At 43.8% G+C, this 19,937-nt stretch overlaps 1 protein-coding gene across 3 annotated transcripts in view; it reads left to right on the top strand.

Moving 5' to 3' along the window:
- The window catches only part of LOC119724167 (E3 SUMO-protein ligase RanBP2-like), a 30,995-nt gene that overhangs the window by 1,139 nt on the left and 9,919 nt on the right, over positions 1-19,937 (top strand). For 2 of the 3 annotated variants that reach the window (XM_038195101.1, XM_038195099.1), the window contains exons 2-25: positions 799-1,024; positions 1,516-1,631; positions 2,457-2,519; positions 3,311-3,472; positions 4,067-4,215; positions 4,876-5,023; positions 5,857-6,043; positions 6,919-7,001; positions 7,143-7,287; positions 8,047-8,234; positions 9,015-9,184; positions 9,364-9,487; positions 10,256-10,374; positions 11,508-11,568; positions 12,047-12,184; positions 13,061-13,207; positions 13,528-13,704; positions 14,362-14,574; positions 15,679-16,170; positions 16,492-17,167; positions 18,240-18,425; positions 18,773-18,916; positions 19,446-19,544; positions 19,721-19,851. In XM_038195101.1, coding sequence (XP_038051029.1) covers positions 799-1,024; positions 1,516-1,631; positions 2,457-2,519; positions 3,311-3,472; positions 4,067-4,215; positions 4,876-5,023; positions 5,857-6,043; positions 6,919-7,001; positions 7,143-7,287; positions 8,047-8,234; positions 9,015-9,184; positions 9,364-9,487; positions 10,256-10,374; positions 11,508-11,568; positions 12,047-12,184; positions 13,061-13,207; positions 13,528-13,704; positions 14,362-14,574; positions 15,679-16,170; positions 16,492-17,167; positions 18,240-18,425; positions 18,773-18,916; positions 19,446-19,544; positions 19,721-19,851 — 4,344 coding nt within the window. Of the gene's footprint in view, positions 1-798; positions 1,025-1,515; positions 1,632-2,456; positions 2,520-3,310; positions 3,473-4,066; positions 4,216-4,875; positions 5,024-5,856; positions 6,044-6,918; positions 7,002-7,142; positions 7,288-8,046; positions 8,235-9,014; positions 9,185-9,363; positions 9,488-10,255; positions 10,375-11,507; positions 11,569-12,046; positions 12,185-13,060; positions 13,208-13,527; positions 13,705-14,361; positions 14,575-15,678; positions 16,171-16,491; positions 17,168-18,239; positions 18,426-18,561; positions 18,598-18,772; positions 18,917-19,445; positions 19,545-19,720; positions 19,852-19,937 lie in introns of all 3 variants that reach the window. The other variant, XM_038195100.1, reaches the window with a different exon arrangement.

Genomic DNA, 19,937 nt, shown 5'->3' with positions numbered 1-19,937 from the left:
GCGTGGTGTAAAAATGTATAATTTTCTAACCAAATTAATTTCCTTGTGCGGCTTTCGCCACATTCGCCATGTTTGCAGTGTCGGAAAGAATGTAGTATCCAGATATGCCACTTGTCTTTGACGGTTATGTGCAATGCAAAGTCTAGACTATGGAGAGTCAAGAAAATTTGGAAAGAATATGTTCCAACCTGACGCCACTTCAAAATTTTCTAAGTATTTCCAAAATTGGAAATGTTTCGCAGTAGGCCTACATGTCTTATAATTTTTGCAATAACTGACTATCATTGAGATGATAGGCCTAATTAGAGTCAAGGGTGTTTTTTATTACTAAAAAAATTACCTTTTCAACCTAGACATGCAAGAGCAGACTTCTCTCAATTTAATGACACCTTTTTTGTAATTTGTGAACAGTTTCTTGGGGTAGAAATTACGATTTTCCTGCGCGGTTTACAGTTGGTGCTGTGCGATTCAGCGCGCCTTGCACATTCACGGTACATCGCTTGGTGATCGCCATCTTTATTTTGGTGTTTCGTTTTGTCATTGTCATCGTCATTTTACCCCAAATTTCAATCAAAAATTCAAAACCCTGCCCTTTATCTATGACATACCTGTATGTTCTTAATGTCGCCAACTAGTTTGGTAGGTCAAATAATTTAAAAGTGGATTTTGTTCCTTTATAGGAACCGGGCCTGTACTGTAGAGTCAAGATCGCCAGATTTTCTCAGAAAGATTCACTTCATCATTCACGGAGCCTTTAGTATGGTTTTATACTTACCTAACCATCTCTTTTCACTCTAGATCCAACTTAAAGGGTTTCACATTGCCAGCCTGTACACCCAAGCCAAGGAGTACCGAACCGCGCTCCATCACGTCCAGGATTACCTCGCCGTCAAGCCCAACGACGTCAGGGCCCACCGCCTCCTGGGGGAAAACTATGAGGCCCTGGGGGACGTCAAGAAGGCCATCCAGAGCTACCGGCGGGCCCTGGAGCTGAACGAGATGCAGAAAGATCTGGTCCTTAAAGGTTAGGTGTAAACTGAGATAAAAAAAGGGGAAATATAGAATCAGGCTAAGTTCGCTCATTCTTCAGCCAACAAAATCCTCCCAAATTTTTAATACGACAAAAATAAGGGTTGGTCCTTGGTCATGTCAGTATTCCACCCACAAACTGAGCTAAGGACTCAATATCAAATATTACTTCAATTAATTAAAGGTTATACTCAACTTTTGTTAACGTTGGGATAAGTCAAATGTTCAGTTGTAACCACAAGACTTGTACATCATTTGCTTTGTCCAGAAGAAGCTCTGCGTTTGTCCCGTACATGTTCTGGGGGAAATTTTCATTAGCAACTGCTTGACTCACCAATACTGATAACTTCATTTGCGGGAAGATTACAGGGAAGTTGTTCAGAATCCTGCTGCTTATACCCGATACAATGTCCCACAACTTGTCCGGGTATGAAATGAGACGGCCCTGACAAAAAAGTTGATTGTTATATGCATGCTTTTTTCCAGTTGCTGAGCTGTATTGCCGTGTGGGCAGGGAGGACTACGACGCGGAGAGGCATCGGTACTGGGCCGAGCGGGCAGAGAAATACTTCCCAGGGAACCCGAAGATTTACGCCATCATGGTAAGCATCTTTTGCTTCTTACGGGTGGCATGGGTGGCTAGTGTGTGAAGCGCTCACCTCTCACCGCTGTGGCCCTGGTTCGTTCCCGGCTCGGAACATGTGGGAGTTGAGTTGTGCGTTGGTTCTCTCCTGTGCCACGAGGGTTTTTCTCCGGGCCCTCCGGCTTTCCTCCCTCTGTAAAAACTCAAACACTTTCGATCTCTGGATGGCTCTGTGGTCATAAATATGGCATCTGCCATAGGTGCCTTTGCATTCCTTTGGCTCTACCACGTTATAGCTGCATCCTTTGCTCTGCGAGTAAGGATGATTAGCCTCCCAAAATATTATTAAAATCAGTAAATTATAATTTTATGTCTTCCATAAATTTGCATGAGAATTGTGCCGCAATCCTTGAAGATCTTTCAAAATCCACCAGGAGAGATTTTGGTGGAGAATTGAGGACGGAACGGCTCCGCCTTAATTGCCTTGCATTGGACAGTGTTGTAGACAAGTCATCACAAGTTATCTCGTCGCAAGTCAACTCCCAAACTGTTCAAATGAACTGCAACAAAGACATGCCTGTTTGCTTGTGACTGGACTTGTGACTGGACTTGTGATTGAGTTGTGACCAGACTTGTGATGCACTTACGAACCATCGTAAGTGCAATGCTGTGGTCAAATGGATACGGTGTTTGACTCATGTGCCGCGGTCTGTGGGTTCGAACCCTGACGGGTAATATGGTGCTTGTGTTCTTGAGGTCGATTTGTTGAATATGAGGAGAATATTATTTACTCGTTTGTTGTATAGCTAGCAACTAATCAAATATGTTGTCATTGTTGAAACAGGAGCATATATACCGCAAGAGTGGGAAACTGAACGACTTCAGAACCTATCTCCAACAAAAAATGGTAAGAATAAAAATCCTTTCTGTCTGATATTTACAGTAAGCACAACATTACTGAGCATTATTGGGGCATGCTTGGTGTACAGCGTGAGTCAAAAAAGTTGAACCCAAACCCCTCAAAATGTATTTCATATTTAAAGAAAAATATGTAGCACCAAAGATAGTAATTTATAGATAATAGATAGGAAATTTCATAAGCTATTTTTAAATGAAAAAAATACTGAAATTGCTCAATCCGTTAAACGAATATCACCATTTAAACGCAATGACACGAAAGAGGTTTTAGGGTCATTGTGTTTAAATGGTGATATTCTTAGAACGGATTGAGCAATTTCAATATTTTTTCATCTAACAGTAGCTTGTGAAATTGGCTTTCCAGTCATTATTATCTTTGGTGCTACATATTTTTTAAATATGAAATATTATTTTGGGGGTTTGGGTTCCTTTTTTTTTTACTCAACCTGTGAAATGCAGAATTGTAAAGCTGTACTTTATAAAGTGCACAATGTGAAATGGAGAAAATGGATTTTAAAATTTCATTTTGGACTTAGGACCAATTTTCATGGGCGTTCCAACATCAGAATATTGATTGATGCAGTCGTTCTAAAGGACTCGGCCCAAGTATTGTGATTCCAGTAATATATTAGGTTTCTTTGTCTGAAAGCAAATTCTATTTTGTCAACCTGAGTCGCTTAAAAAAGTGTGCATCGATACATGTATAACTTACTGAAACAGTTTCTACATTGAGTTTTTTCAGTGGATTGTGCTTGGTTTTATCCAAACTTTGTCGTGCAGAGGTCGCGACCTCAAGATCTGAAGCTGCACCTTCAGTTGCTGGAAGTGCTGATAGAGCTGCAGAAGCTGAAGGATGCGCAGCAGCTCTGCGCGCAGGTAGAGGGCGCCAGACTGTTTGACCAGGAGCTCCAGTGGTGGAAAAAGACGTTCCAGCTGTACCAGGTATTTTAGGTCATGTGAACCATTAACCCTGACTCCTTAGGCAATTTTTGCTAGGATGCAACCTCAACCTGCAAAGTCCTCCAACTGCCTCCATGTAAAAACTGCATACAGCCGTAATACTGCAAAATCCTCTGTTATTTCTTGAATGTGTGGTCCTAGGAGGGGTGACCACTGCCTCAATCCTGCAAAATCCTCCAGCAATCGCTGTCAGTATGTTGAGGCAGAGCCAGTGACATCCTGGAGCAGTGCAGAGGATTTCAAGTATAATCCAGGCCTATATTTATGCACGGCTGAGCATAAACAACACAAGGTTTGGCCTAAGACCTTGACACAGTGCATCTTGCAAAATCAGCCACACACTTTTGCCATATAACCTTAATCCTGCAAAATCCTTCATTTTTGGAAAGAGCATTCTGGAGAATTTGGGAAGGTTAGGGTTAAATTAAAAGTGGAATTTGAAAGTGGCGCTTAGGACAGACGTCCTGGTTCAAGAATTTAATCTATAAGTTCATATACCATGTATTTAGAAGTGTTTTTTGGTATACTTCAGGGCTGAAGATTTGTTGGTGACGTTTTGCGCATGTTTTGTTTCAGATGATACTGTTGAGTGTAGACGACGGCGATCAGTCTCCAGATCACATCGTCACGTTTGGTCACATGCTGGTCAGCATCAACAACCTAGCCCGCATCACGCTGTCTGTGCACAACACGGCCGTCACACAGGCGTCCAAGCTGCTTAGAGTGTAAGTGCGGAGGATAAAAATTTGGGCTCGGAAGTCGGTCTTTTTTCCTGACCATTTGGGTTCGAGCCCGCCGGGTGGACACTTGTGCCCTTGAACAAGGCACTTAACCATTATTGCTTCATCCTTCAGATGGGACGTTAAGCTGTAGGTCCCATGTGTTGTGTAATCCAATGCACGTAAAAGAACCCAGTGACATTTATCGCCAAGAGAAGGGGTTTGCCCCGGTGTTTCTGGTCTCCTGTATAAACCCCACGCGGAGTATTTAGGAGATAAACCAACCAAGAACCAAGGATAAACGCACTACCAGAAACACTGTGGCGAACCCCTTCTCTAAGCGATAAGTGTTACTGGGTTCTTTTACGTGCATTATACAACGCATGGGACCTGCGGCTTTATGTCCCATCCGAAGGACGAAGCAATAATGGTTAAGTGTCTTGCTTAAGGACACAAGTGATGGCTTACTTTTGAAAACTAGACTTTCCATCTTTTGTTCCCTATTATGCGCATGTCTCCACAGGATACCGTGTAACAGATCTGTTTTTCATATAAATTGACTAACTAGAGGATATTGGTGTTTATGTGGTACAGCCTTAACTGAAAATATTTCAGTTCTTGGTGTCTATTGAGGTAAAATCTTTCTTCCTTATTTTTTTATATCAGGATGGACAAAGAGTTATTCCGTGCCTGTGACTACGTCGATGCCAGCCCGTCGTGCCCGGAGCAGTCTGGTGCCCAGACTGTGCTGCAAGAAATGAAGGCGCAGCTGTACACGCACCTGGCTACACTCCTTGTCAAAATGGCGTCCACGGTAAGAACATGAGCATTTGATCTAGATCTTCTGAGGTTATTTGTTGGTATTTGTTGAGGCATCTGGGTCTACGAATAAAAATCACAAGCGGACATGTTTAAGAACTCTTGGTTTGTTTTTTTGGTAAAGGATGTGACTTTGTGTTTAATTTTGTAAACGTTTAGCAAAAATTTAAAAACTGTTTGAACATGTACACATTTAGCCATTTCACGAAGGCTGACGCCCGCCCATTAGCACAAGTCATCGCAAGTCATCGCAAGTCATCGCAAGTCAATCACAAGTCAATCCCAAGTCAATCCCAAGTCCATCACAAGTCCATCACAAATCCATCACAAGTCCATCACAAGTCATCGCAAGTCAATCACAAGTCAATCCCAAGTCAATCCCAAGTCCATCACAAGTTCATCACAAGTCAATCACAAGTCAATCACAAGTCATCACAAGTCAATCACAAGTCAATCACAAGTCCAACACAAGTCCATCACAAGTCCATCACAAGTCCATCACAAGTCAATCACTAGTCAGTCACAAGTCAATCACAAGTCAATCACTTGTCAATCACTTGTCAATCACAAGTCAATCACAAGTCAATCACAAGTCAATCACAGGTCAATCACAGGTCAATCACATGTCAATCACAAGTCAATCACAAGTCCATCACAAGTCATCACAAGTCCATCACAAGTCCATCACAAGTCAGCCAGTCTCAAGTCAAGTCACAAGCTTTTCAAATGAACAAAGACATTCTGGACTAGTGATGTATTTCTAAAACTCTGTGAATTTCTGTATCTAATTTATGTTTTCTTATCACAATTTTTGGGAATGTTTTGTAGGGTTCGGCTCGCTGGGCGGACGTCGTTGGACTTGTCACATCGTGTTATCTGGTCAGCGCCCAGGTGCCGTCTTGCCAAGAAATAACGAGGACGTCGTCGACAACGAGGGGCGACATGAGCGTTGGCAGCAGTGGGAACGTCAACAGACGGATCTACAGCCTGGCCCAGTGTCGTCTGAGTGAAGTCTGTGAGTGTCTGGGTTGGAATCACAAGTCAATCACAAGTCATTCACAACCTAAATCACAAGGCAATCACAAGTCAATCACAAGTCCGTCACAAGTCAATCAAGTCCGTCACAAGTCAGTCATAAGTCGATCACAAGTCAATCAAGTCAGTCACAAGTCAATAAAAGGTCAATCGCCAGTCAATCAAGTCAATCGCAAGGCAGTCACAAGTCAATCACAAGTCAGTCCCAAGTCAATCATAAGTCAATCACAATTCAATCACAAGTCAATCAAGTCAATCATAAGTCAATCACAAGTCAGTCACAAGTCAATCTCAATTCAATCACCAGTCAGTCACAAGTTAATCACAAGTCAAATCACAAATAATCACAAGGCAGCATAAGTGAGCCACAAGTCAGTCACAAATCAGTCACAAGTCAGTCATAAGTTATTCACAAGCTGAATCACAAGTCAATCACTGGTCAAACCCAAGCTAAATCACAAGTCAAGCACAAGCTGAATCACAATGACAAGACAAGTCACAAGTTAGTCAATCACTAGTTAATCACAGTTCAATCACAAGTCACTCACAAGTCGATCACAAGTCAATCACAAGTGAAACGAAAGTCAAGTCACCAGTCAGTCATAAGTCAAATTACAAGTCGATCACAAATCTATCACAGGTGAGTCACATTTTAAATAAAAAGCCAGTCGCAAGTCAAATTGAAAGTCAATCACCAGTCAAAGCTCACATCAGTCCGAAGTCAAATTGCAAGTCAATCACTAATCAGTAAAAAAAGTAACCCTTTTTGTCAGCTCGTTTTAGTCATCATGAGTCATAAAACGTAATCACATTGATAATGTTGAAATTGAAAAAAACATTGTTTTCGTTTGTTAGGTCACATTCTGACGAGCATTGTGAAACAGCAGAGGAATGCCCGATGGCTGAAGCAGTGCCACACATCTTGGTGCTCGGAAGAGGTACAAATTTGAAAATTCTCCAATACCTAAATTGGTTTAAGATGCTTTTGAATATTACAAATGTCCTAATTTCGGAGTGTTAAGAAATCATTTGTACATTTTGTATTTTTTTTAATTTTTGCAATTTTGATATTCATTTAGGGTCGGCAACAGCTTCTGTCTCAAGCCTTTGGCCAAGGAGGTCTGGATCCGGCCTCCTCGTTCCTGATGATGGATGACAGTCTCGTCGGCGCCAGATTCTCCGAACTTCCCAGCCTAATTGAGACTGTGTTTCTGTATGACCAAGGTACGGTACTCATCATCGTTGTTCAACAAGGAGCAGGATCGAGGGCAAAGTATGGGTAACCACAGCAGGGATAAAAAAAAAATCCACTAAACCGTGATTGGTGATTTTAAACCTTGTAGGATCATTTGCTATTTCCGCGGATGGTCACGTGGTACGTTGACGTCATACGATCAGGGGAGTCAGGTCGGCGTAGTGGTTACTTTGCTTCGCCCTCCACCGCCATGGCCCGGGTTCGTTTCCCGCCCGGACCACATGTGGATTGGGTTTTCAGTCCCTGCCTGATTCCGTGGGTTTTGCCGAGAATATTCTTCTGGGGTTTTCCTCCCACCTCTAAAACAGTTATTGCCAGTGTTGTAGGTATCGAGACCTGGTCTAGGTCTCGAGAACGTCTCGAGACCTTTTTTTGTGGTCTCGGTCTCGTCCTATCAAAGTCTCGGTCTCGGGAGGGCTGGTCTCAGTCTCTAAAGCTCTTGTCTCGGTCTCGGATGCCAAAGTCTCGGGTTTTACCCCCAAGACCTGTCGAGACAACAACAAAATGCACCATTTACGTATGGCATTATTCATCGAAAGAGCTGGTCTCGGTCTTGATCTTGGACTTGGAGGTCTCGACTACAACACTGGTTATTGCTTCTCATTGTCTTCTCTCTACAGGTTTCTTCAGGCTTCCGAGCTACAGTGCCTGGGGCGCTTTTAAGGAATCCTTGGTTTCATTACCAGAAAGAAATAAAATAAACCTATTCTTTCTTTTTTCCTTCCCAGAATCCATCAAGTCCGAGCCGGCCAGTCTCCAGCGACTAGTTTGGATGGGCCTGCAGTGGGATGTCCGCCACGACGGCATCTTGCCAGACCTGGGCCAGTTTCTCCAGCCCGTCTTCTCCCGTCTCCTGTTCAGCACCCAGCACCTTGAGAATACCTCGGTAGATAACATACGGCTGCTGGACATCGAGGTAGGACTAGTGGGTGGAGTTATATTTTTCCGGGGAGGGGGATAAAGGCAAGAGCTGATTGGTCAATGAACACTGTTCAATTGACCAATTAGATCGTCACTTGGGGTCAGGTGACCGCAAGTCGTGTTCCGATTGGTCAGGGATTACCGTTTGTTTGACAAGTAGGAATGGTTCATTTGGTCCTTCACAAAATATTGACTTTTTTTCGTTTGAATTATACAGGGTGAGTAAAAAAAAAAACACACAAATGTCAGGACCATTGTTTTATTGAAGTTCTTCATGTAGCACTTTCAAAATCTAGGACATTAAAGCCCAATTCAAAAGCTTTCTTTTAGTACAAGAATCATTCAAATCACTCATGTACTTTTCAAGTTACGGAATTTTAAACACAACCACCGTTTTAAAGTTCTGTCCACGAATCACAAAAAAGGGGTGCGTTCTTTCAGCAAAACAAAAAAAAATTAACACGCATCCCTATGTGATTTGTTTTCGTTTTGCTGAAAGAATACTGAATTTTTTGGTGATCCGTGGACAGAACCTTAAAATGGTGATTGTGTTTAAAATTCCGTACCTTGAAAAGTACATAAGTGACTTGAATGATTCTTGTACTAAAAGAGAGCTTATGAATTGGGCTTTTATATCCTAGATTTTGAAAATGCAACATGCAGAACTTCACTAAAACAATGGTGCCAACATTTGGGTTTCGTTTTTTTTTTACTAACCCTGTATTTTTGCTAGAAATATTGACTCTTTTCGTTGGATTTTGTTTCTTTTCCCTAGGCTTTCCTATATTGCTGCGTCCACGTGGCCAAAGGGCAGCAGGAACAACTGCAGGCCAGGGTTCAGAACCTGCCCAAGACCCTCCCCCTGGGGTTGTGTCGCGGGATGTGTAGCCCCCAGCAGCTGGAGTGGTATAGCGCCCTCTACTGTCTGTATACAGCCAAGGCGAGGTGAATATAATGATTCATTCTCTTGACGGAATTGTCATTATTGTTTATGGCAATTAATGATTGTCTTCAAAAACATTCAGTTTTCAAATATAACCAGATGGTTTTGTATAGTGAAATGTCGTCGTCTTCTTTTTTTTTCTTGAAAATCTGAATACCGTTTGTTTTGTGTTTGAACCAAGCCCTAGTGAGCGAGCCAAGTTGCGGCTTATTGTCCAGAAAGGTCTGGAGGTGTTGCGATGTCGGATGAACCACGGAATGGAGACGTCGCTGCTCATACGTCTCGGACGCACATTCGGACAAAGGGTAGGCCCTTTTGTACAAATTAAATATGTACAAATTTAATTGAGTGAATGTTGATGTCCACACGTAGATTTGTAAAAAAAAGAAAATAGAAAGCACTTGGTCACTTCTAATTTCTCTATTAGTTAACGTTATATATCATGTATTTGGTAGGGAGTTAAGAAAAAAAAGTAAATTTTTTTTTTTTTCAATTTTTGTTAAGTTAAATTTTTTTTTTTTTTTTTTTTCAAATATTTAAAAAGAAAAAAATTGTCTCCAATTTTGTCAGAAAATAGGTCTCTCTTATCACAGGGGTGCGAAATCTCAGCTTTTTAGCTGATTTCAGCCGTTTTTTGTTTTGGATTTCAGCTTTTTCCCCTCACTTGCTGTGTACAAAAGTATAGGAGATTTCCAAAATTCAGCTTTTTTACACCTTTTTCAGCTGTTTTCAGCTATTTTTATCAGTGGTCACTCACACCCCTGTATCAACATTCTCTATGTACATGTAAAATAAAGGTTGATTGTCTTTTAATTTTTAATTTTTTTAATTATTTTTTTGTGCTGGTCCTGATAGTCCTCTTTGTAACTGACTGTCACCTGACCTCCCTAAGTCTCAACCTTTGCCCAAAAATTTGAAATAGAATTACTTTCAAATCCTGCCCGTAGTGTAGACCACATGCATGAAGGAACTAACGGCGATTAGCCACGTCAGAATCGATGGAATAGAAGCTTTATGCACTCTGGGACCAGCAATACTAGTCTCACCTCGTCTTGTATTGTTTTGACCTTCAGATGCAAGAAGTTCAGCAGTCGAGCGCCGGTGACGACAACAGGGACCAGTGGAGCGGCTTCCAGCAAATGAGCGTCATGTACTGGCAGGCCGCACTGGAACACCTTCAGCTGATCGCCAGGTAAGAAAATATTCAGGGTTCCATGAGTAATTGGAAAAATTCTGGAAAATCCTGGAATTTTAAAGGCATCATGGAAAAAGTCATGGATTTTTATTTTTGTTACAAGGAGTCATGGCAAGTTGATATTCCATTGGAAAGTCCAAGGAATCCTAGTCATTTGAAAAATCCTGGAAAATCCTAGAATTTTAAAGGCATCATGGAAAAGTTATGAAATTTTATTTTTGCAATAGGGAGTCATTGCAAGTTGATATTCCAAGGAAAAAGTCATGGAATCCTAGTCATTTGAAAAATCCTGGAAAATCCTTGAATTTTAAAGGCATCATGGAAAAGTCATGGAATTTTATTTTTGTTACAAGGAGTCATAGCAAGTTGATAGTCCAAGGAAAAAGTCATTGGAAAGTCATGGAATCATAGTCATTTGAAAAATCCTGGAAAATCCTTGTCATGGAATCCTGCACAACCCATACGTGATGATGCGTAACATTTGGCTATGGCAGTCTTCCAGTTTGCATTCCAGTTTACTATACTTCCTCTTTATGCATGTGTGCTCTATAAATTGATGCGTGTTCAATCACGGATCCTCTACACAAGGATAACGACTTCCCCAGATTTCTGGTTAGATGCGGGATACGGTACTTGCGCGTCGTGCGTGTGCGTGCGCGAGGCTAGTCGCGCGACTGCAGTCTTTCAGTGGTCAAATTTCTGTCAGGATGCCAGCTGTCGGCGATCATGGCGCGCGCGCATTGGTCTACATGTTCTGTGCGTTGTTGTTTTATGCGTGGACGTGGCATATCACGTATGTAGACAAACCGTACATTTGTACACAAGCTCAGATGAATCGTTTATCCTTGTGTAGGGGATCTGTGATTCAATACATCATTGTGATGCTTTTTCTGGTGCTCCGTTGTCTTGTGTCAAACTGGAACGCTGAAAGGGAGTGGCGTCCCTTGCCTCCAGAGCAGTAGGCTCCTCAGATGCCAAAACAGCTTAGGAATTGGTCTTGGAAAGCCCTACTTTTGTTCTGGAAAAATCCTGGAAAATTCATAGAATTTTGATTGAAGATTTCTGTCGGAAATGTGTGTGCAAATGAAATCGTTTTTTTAATTTTTATTTTTAATTTTTTTTACTTACAGGAATCAGGCCGTTCCTACTCAACAGAAGCCATTCTTTCCCTATGGAAGTAGACCTATCCCGGTAAAAAAAAACACCACTGTTTTTCTCCCATTTTAGAGTGCTGTTACGGAGCCGTGCCGAACCAAATAATATAAGGATCGACTCAGCTTGACCCAAATAGATTTCGGTTTTAGAAAGGAAATCTTAAGTATTAATTTTGCATTGACTGTACTCTGGCGTTTTTCTAAATGACTCCAATGGTTGATCTTTTGAAACAGTTGTCCCAACTATTTCAAGTGTCAAATTTTGAAAAGTTGGTTTGGCGCATCTCTAGAATGCAAGTCTGAAACAGCTGGTGAAATGAAAATTTCTTAGAAGTTTGTCTGTTGAAGAGTGAGAAAAGTTGGCCTAAATTGGTTTTGCATGTTTTTTCGGCACTGAGGTCCCAGTCAAGACGAGCATATGTCCACAGACAGTGAATTAACTGTTGATGAGTTGTAGCTGTATATTTCTATCAAAATATCAAATTAAAGTGATGTTATGTTTTTTTTTTTTCAAGGCGGACAAGCTTCAGGAGTATCAAGACGAAGGCACCGTGGCCATCGCCCAGCACAAGTTCCAGCAGGGCCAGTTCCAACAAGCTGTAGCCATGCTGGACAAAACCAAGTCGGCCGACGGCTCCTATCTCAAAGCACAGGTAAAGGTAGCCTTCCGGAGCGCCGCTGTCCAAGTTACAGTGTTCAACTCATGTGCCATGATACACACATTCAAATCCATACGGAAACATGGTGCTTGTGTTCTTTGGCAAGGTACTTTACTACAATTGCCTCTCCCTACCTAGGCGTATAATTGGGTACCAGTGAAAGTCGCGACCCGATAGCACTGAATTCGGTTGCACCATTGACCCAAACATCAGCCCCTAAAAAAGAACCACCTGTTTATATCAACAACTCCCCGGGTAGAATGGTCTTGAGCTGGGCAAGGCAGGCGTAATCACTTATTCTGTCACTAGAACTGGCGATCGTTTCCAATCCTTTGAGATGTACGACACCCCAACACAGCCTCAAGACAATTGTTGTGTGGGTGTCATGGGTGGCATGGGTGGCTTGTGCGTAAAGCGCTCGCCTCTCACCAAGGTGACCACGGTTCGAATCCTGGCCGCGGATCGCATGTGAGTAGAGTTGTGCGTTGGTTCTCTCCTGTGCCATGTGGGTTTTTCTCCGGGCCCTCCGGTTTTCCTCCCTTCGGAAAAATCAAACACTTTCGATCTCAGGCTGTGCTCTGTGGTCATATATGGGTTGATGTGGCCGGCATCCATAGGCGCCTTTACGTGCCAGCGGCCCGACCACGTTGTAGCCGCGTCCTTCGCAATTCAGCATACCAGCTGCGAGTAAGGATGATTAGCCTCCCAAATTATTATTATTAGGCTAAATACCCAAAGTACTACAAAGTGCAGTACCACCAAGTAATATGCAAAAAAAAACTGGGAGTGGTATTATGTAACCAAGAATTCTGTTACGTGGCCCCATTAAGAAAAAGTGGCCTAAAGTCCAGTCATTTTTTTGGTCTTCAGATGTACCTGAACAAGGCGCAGACTGAGGCCGAAGGTCAGGGGTTAGAGGTCATCTCAAGCCCGCTGAGTCGGCAAGGTGAACTGCTGGACAAGGCCAAACACGCACTGTTTGATACCATGGATAGCATCCAGAACCAGCCGGATAATGTAGGTTTGCGTGTTGGTCCACCCCTCTGTTTGTCTGTCTTGTCATCTATTTTGTGTTTGTAGTTCTATTCTTTGGCTGTTTTGTTTTCTACAAGATGTATGTCTGTGTGTTGGTTAACTTGTGTGTTGGTCTGTCTTGCTGTCTCAAAATATATATTTGCAGTTTTGTTTTTTACTCTTTGCTTTGTAACATTCATCTAAGATGATCTAGGATTGTGCGTTGGTGGCTTGTCTGTTTGTCTGTTTTCCCATAAAGTAGTGAGGTGGCTGTGGAGTTTTGTTTTGTTTATTTATTTATTTTATCTAATTTCGTTTGCTAGCCGCTCCATGAGCAAATCCAGACCTCTCTGATGGAGATTGACGATCAGCAGATTGCGTTGAGCCACGAAGTTGCCGCTTTGGAGGAAGAGGAAGGGACCGCTGCTGGCGACACGCTGCTCGGATCGCTCAACTACAGCGGGAACGCCAGTCGCCTCAGCGACGTGGCTCCACTAGAGGTAGACATCTCTAAAACTTTCTTTCTGCGCTAAATTTTGAGTTTCACCATTTTAACCGGTATGCACCATTCTAGGGATGCGATGCGAGGATGCAGCCTGACCTACACCAACTCGGGACTTCTCAAGCCTTATTAGGCCATCAGCCTGGGGGTTTGGCCAGTATCAAAACAGGGCATAAATGATTATAGTGCGCATGCGCAAGGTATACCGCCCCTAGAGTGGTAACAAGCATTTTGATGGACATTTTGAAAAAAAAGGGTGATAACACCCAAAAAGCTGCCACCGCTGCAATGCTATCACATATTTTCCAACTCTGGAGGTGTATACCTTGCCAAAAATCGCTATGACGATTTTTCCCCCTCATTTGATACCGATGGCCAAAATTTTGGACCGAGGCTGATGGCCTATATGGCCTTACTAAGGTCACCTCAAGCTCCACTCTAAAGGATTTTTTTAGAGTTTTAAGGGGATCGAAGCATCATCTACAACATCAGCTGACATTTGAAGAAAAAAAAGTAGGGTAAAAAAAAGCCGCGTCGCCGCACCACTATTTGGGGAGAGCTCCATACCAGAAACCGAAGACTTTGGGGGGGGGGGCCTAAAACAGGTGCTAATTAGTTTAAATGGGTCTTACATTTTTTTTTTCTGAATCGAAAGGCGGCTGGGAACGACCCCAGCCCCCGCCGGCTTGCAGCCGAGCTTCGCTCCCTGAACCTCTCCCACGGCCGACTGATGGAAGAAAACGCCCAGCTGCGTTCACTGGCCACCACTCACAGCCGCATCTTGGAGCAGAACCAGCAACTGATCGACAAGCAGAACACGTTGATGGAGTCCAACAACGCCCTGATGAAGCAAGTCCTGGAACTCAACGTGAGTTGTTAAGACTCAAGTCAAGGACTCGACTCCATGACTCGACTTTGGTCAATGACTTGAATTACAGTCAATGATTCGACTCGATTCAGTGACTCAAATTGAGTTGATGATATCTGATGACTGGACTTGAATCAATGACTTGACTTGACTTGAGACAAAGACTAGATATAAGTGGATGACTCGGCTGAAGTCCATAACTCGAGGAGTCGGTGACTCAAATTGAGTAACTGACTACTCAAGATGATAATTAAAATCAAGTAGGTGATCTCGACTCGAGTTCATGACTCTACTCAAGATGACAACTGGACTTGAGTAGATGGCTCGACTTGAGACAACGACCTGACTCAATTACTTGATTCAAGTCGATGACTCTACTTAAGATGATAACTGGACTTGAGTAGATTACTCGACTTGAGACCACCACCTGACTCAATTACTTGATTCAAGTCGATGACTCTACTTAAGATGATAACTGGGCTTGAGTATACGACTCGACTTGAGTTCTTGACTCTACTCAATTACTTGATTTGAGTTGATGACTACTCAAGATGATAACTGGGCTTGAGTATACGACTCAACTTGAGTTCACGACTCGACTCAATTACTTGATTTGAGTTAATGACTACTCATGATGATAACTGATTTTGAGTACATGACTCGACTTGAGACCATGACTCGGCTCAATTACTTGATTGGAGTTGATGACTACTCAAGACGATAACTGGGCTTGAGTAAACGACTCGACTCGAGTTCATGACTCGACTCAATTACTTGATTTGAGTTGAAGACTCTACTTAAGATGATAACTGGACTTGAGTAAATTACTTGACTTGAGACTATGACTCGACTCATTTACTTGATTCGAGTTCATGACTCTACTCAAGATGATAATCAAGTAAGTGACTCAAAACAAGTCCATGACATGATTGAAGTTGGGGACTCGAACTGCGTCAATGACTCAACTTGAGCCTCGATGACTCAACGCAAGTCTGTGTCTGGACAACACTTCACAGAAGTCACTGCCTTAGAATGACTCAAATCAAGTAAAAACATTCAGTGACTCCAAAACCTGTAAAGCTGGTTATGCTTCTCCCGATTTAGGTGAAATTTCAGGAGTTGACCACCGCCCAGGCCCAAAAGGCAGCCGCTACGCCCCCGCCACCCCCTCCACCCCAGCCCATCCCGGACATCAACTCCAACCGACCAATCATCATCTCCGCCGCAGAGTGCAAAATCGACAACCTCTCCGCGACCCAACTGGGCGGGACAGGGTACCCTATCATGGCCCACCCCGGCCTGGCCAGCCCCATGCCGGGAGTGGCTAGCCCCATGCACGGCCTGCCTGCAACCAGCCTGTACCACCATCCAGGGTACGGCTACTACGCCGCCCCGCAGGCCTACGGCTTGGCCGCGGCTGGGGCGTACGAAACACCCGGGCTGCACCCGAGCCTCATCACGTCGACGCCGGCAATGCACGCGGCCCACGTGCCCGGCGCGCCGCAATACGTGATGTTCGATGACGACACATCACCTACCGAAGCTGAGGCTCCAGGTGCTTCAGTACCTACAGGAACTCCTGCTGTTGATGTTCAGGTATGTAAGCAGAAAGAGCATTCCGTTTTAAAAGCTGAAGCATCCTACAAAACCATAATATATTTCAGTACCGCTGCTAGATCAGGTTTGAACTGCTCAAGTGACCCTCACAGCCTCAGCAGGTGAGCCGTTATCTGTCCTCATGAGTAAGCTCATGAGTGAGTTCAAGTCCAGCCTGAGTTAGTTTCCAAAGTTTCCTCGCAGGCAATGAGTAAAAAGTGCTCCAAAAAGTATGCCACTTCAGAGCAAAACCCAATATTACACCAGTTTTGGAACAGTTCAGAAATTCAAACTACAACGTCTTCTTGTTTTGCCTTCCAGACAAACGCCGCTTTCAGAGGAGGCATGGTCGCCCATCCGACAGAACCAGCAGATGTACCTCAGTTTGCATCACTTGTACCACAAACCGCTCCGGAACATAAGACCCCAGAGCCACACGTTGGCCTTGCAGGGACTTCCTCTGCTCCCGCCAAAGCTGCCTCAAAGGCAGCAAGTGGTCAAGATGTCAGCAGCAACTCCCCTCTCCTATTGTCCATGCTGATGGACAAGCCGGAGGATTCCTCCAAGGCTGGATTTTCCAAGTCGGGTTCCATCACGGCCGGTACCCCACCCCAAGCGTTCACACCCGTGTCCAGTAAGCCCTCGACCGTGGCTTCCACTACCCCCTCCATCGGGCCCGCTCCAACCCAGGGATTTTTCTCCGGTGGGTCAGTTTCTCAACCAGCTTTCGGCTCAGGCCAACAACTGGCTTCCGCCGCACCTAATCCCACTTCTGCCACCACTTCCGCCCCCACTGCTATGTCCGACTTCTCCTTCAAAATCCCCCAGCCCTCATCGACCCAACTCCAACCAGTGACCCCCGCGGCTACGTCAATCAAAACCACTTCCCAGTCCCCCTTTGCTGGATTCAGTTTCGGTCAGCACCCATCAGGAACAGGTTTTGGTTTAAACAGCTTTGCGAGTGTTGGCAAACCTTCAGAAACTCTGCAGAAAGACAGTAAGTACATGATCAACAAATTTACATGTGCTGTCCATGCTATTTTTCAAGTCTTTTAAGTTTTAGATTTGGTTTTTAAATTGCTACTTTCCTAGCAATTCATAAGTTGTTGACCTTTGAATAAGGCATCGCCTGAGAAAAATCGAACCACGTTTACTTGGGAAAATAGTTACCTTTCAAATTTCAAATTATTTGTGGCAATTGTTCAGTTCTTCAGTTTTCTCAAAGTGGACTGGTTCTTGTTCCTTTTAAGAATTGATCATATGGAGACCAGGAAATAGATTACTCGTCGGGATCCAGTTGTGCCCAAGAGTATCCCGAAATAAAAGCCTTTTTTTTTTTTTTAAGAAGATTGCAACCGAAAATTCGTTGGAAGAGAGAAGTTGATTTTCTTGAAGAGCATAGATGGTGCATCTTTAAGGCATAGTCTGTTCAAATTATTGATTGATCTTTCGCAAAGAACCTTCTCAATGATGTTGTGCGATCCCGACCCGAAACCGACCCGACCCAAAACCGACTTCAGGTCAGGTCTGGTCGGTTTGTCCAACATTTTAGTCGGGTCGGTTCTGGTTTTGCATTTCAATTTTCAGGTCAGGTAGGGTCGGCTCGGTTAAGCCATTTTGGAAAAACCCGAAATAGACTGGAATAAACCCCCAAAAAACGGAACAGTTTAGAAATTCACTATGCCCGGTTACGACCAAATGTGGCTTGCGGTCTATCGCACAAGATCTATAAGGTGTAGGCCCACCAGTAGTTTACGTTGTGAGTACTGTACAGTATGATTCAATTACTGAGAGATGACAATTTTCCAAGGCGCGGGTAAGTTCAGGCACAAAAAGCAGACAGTTGCCCAAGCCAGATATTTGGGGGGTTTTGGAGTCGGTTCAGTTTTGGGTCGGTTCGGGTCGGTTTTAGGGAGTTCAGATCGGTGTCGGTTCGGATTCGGTATATATCTATAATGTTTCAGGTCGGTTCGGCCTGGACAACCCGACCCGATACACAACATTGCTTCTAAGTTGAAAGCAACAGGACATAATGCGATCTCAATATACTCATTTCCCTTGATGTCTAGATGTTGTTGACGATGATGATGATGACGACGTGATCTTTGTTTCGGAGAAGATGCCCACTCCTGATCAGCGGGCCAGGGCCGAAGCACTCCTCCTCCCTCCTACCTTCTTTCTCTACGAGGATGAACCGCCGTGTCCCGGCTGCCCTGGATGTGACCCTGAGGACCTAGCTGCTAGAGAAAAGAGTCGTAAGTCCACGTTCAAATCTCTTGTCCAAGATTCTTGTCTAGATCTTTGCCAATATAAGGCATCCAAAAACAGGCTTCCCAACGACACTGGAAATCAGAAGAAAAAAAATCTTGTCGTGTCTCGGCTGCCCTGGATGCGAGCCTGAGGACCTAGCTGCCAGAGGAAAGAGTCGTAAGTCCACGTAGGAATCTCTTGCCTCTTGTTGTTTAGATTTTTGCCAATATCATATCCAAAAGCATGGTTTCCAGCCACTCTGGATATCGGGAAATCTTGAAAATGAGTTTTAGTTTTCTTGACACATTGTGATGTGATACATGACTTTTTTTCCCCGTTTTTTTCATGGCAGTACCTAAATCAACTCAGCCAGCAGCCAATGTGCCACAGTCGCACGGGCCATCGTTCGGCAGCGCTGCCTCTGTTCAGCAGACGTTTGGTGATGTCGGTAAGGCAGCCCCTACCAAGGAGACGCCAACAACATTTGGCACCCAAGGTACTCAGTGTAACACCTGTGCTGATACTATGCCTTAACCCTAGCTCCCTAGGCATTTTTGCTAGGATGCAACCTCAATCCTGCAAAATCCTCCAACTGCCTCCACGTACAAATTGCATACAGCCTCAATCCTCCAAAATCCTCCATTATTTCTTGCCTGTAGTCCTTTGAGGGTGACCACTGCCTCAATCCTGCAAAATCCTCCAGCAATCACTGTCAATATGTTGAGGCAGAGCCAGTGACATGCTGGAGCAGTGCGGAGGATTTCAAGTATAATCTAGGCCTAAATTTATGCACAGCTGAGCATAAACAACACAAGGTCCGGCCCAAGACTTTGACACAGTGCATCCTGCAAAATCAGTCACACGTTTTTGCCATATTGCCTCAATCCTGCATTCTCCATTTTGCAAAGATCTTTGTAAGAGGATTTGGGGAGGTTGGGGTTAAAAGTTAAAAAAATACACTGTAGAAAGTCTTCCTTAAGATTTTGTACTCATAATTTCATTTTTTTTGTTATTACTAACTGTAGAACCTAGCCAGCCATCTTCAATATTTGGTGGTGGCGGTGGAACGTCGACGCTGAGTTTTGCCAATATCACTGCAGACACACAGGGGACATTTGCCGGAGGTAACATTTGAGTTTTGGACTTGTGGTCATTTTGTTCACACTCTAGTGATTTCCGCATGACTTAGCAAACAATTTTGTCCTGGGGAGAGCCAAGTCAATAAACAATGTGGTAAGGAAAGGGTTAAACACTTGTTACTTTTACATGAAACTTGCAATTGTCCCTTCCCCCCAACCAGGGTCCACCAAGGGCTTCTCTTTCGCCCAGGCCGGGGCACAGGTCTTCGGCGCGGGTGCGGGTGAAGATGGCGGGGCAGAGGAAAGCCACGAACATGACCCGCATTACGATCCGATCATGACGCTTCCGGAGGTACGCAAATCTTAAGAAATCTTAAAGTCACATCATTCACCATTGATGTATTAATATGTCACCAGGTTGATTTTTTTTTTCCCATT

The sequence above is a fragment of the Patiria miniata genome, unplaced genomic scaffold (genome assembly GCF_015706575.1).
Source record: "Patiria miniata isolate m_02_andy unplaced genomic scaffold, ASM1570657v1 HiC_scaffold_18, whole genome shotgun sequence".
Classification (NCBI taxonomy): domain Eukaryota; kingdom Metazoa; phylum Echinodermata; class Asteroidea; order Valvatida; family Asterinidae; genus Patiria; species Patiria miniata.
The sequence above is the reverse complement of the archived record's forward strand: the minus strand, read 5'-3'. Positions and strand labels throughout refer to the sequence as shown.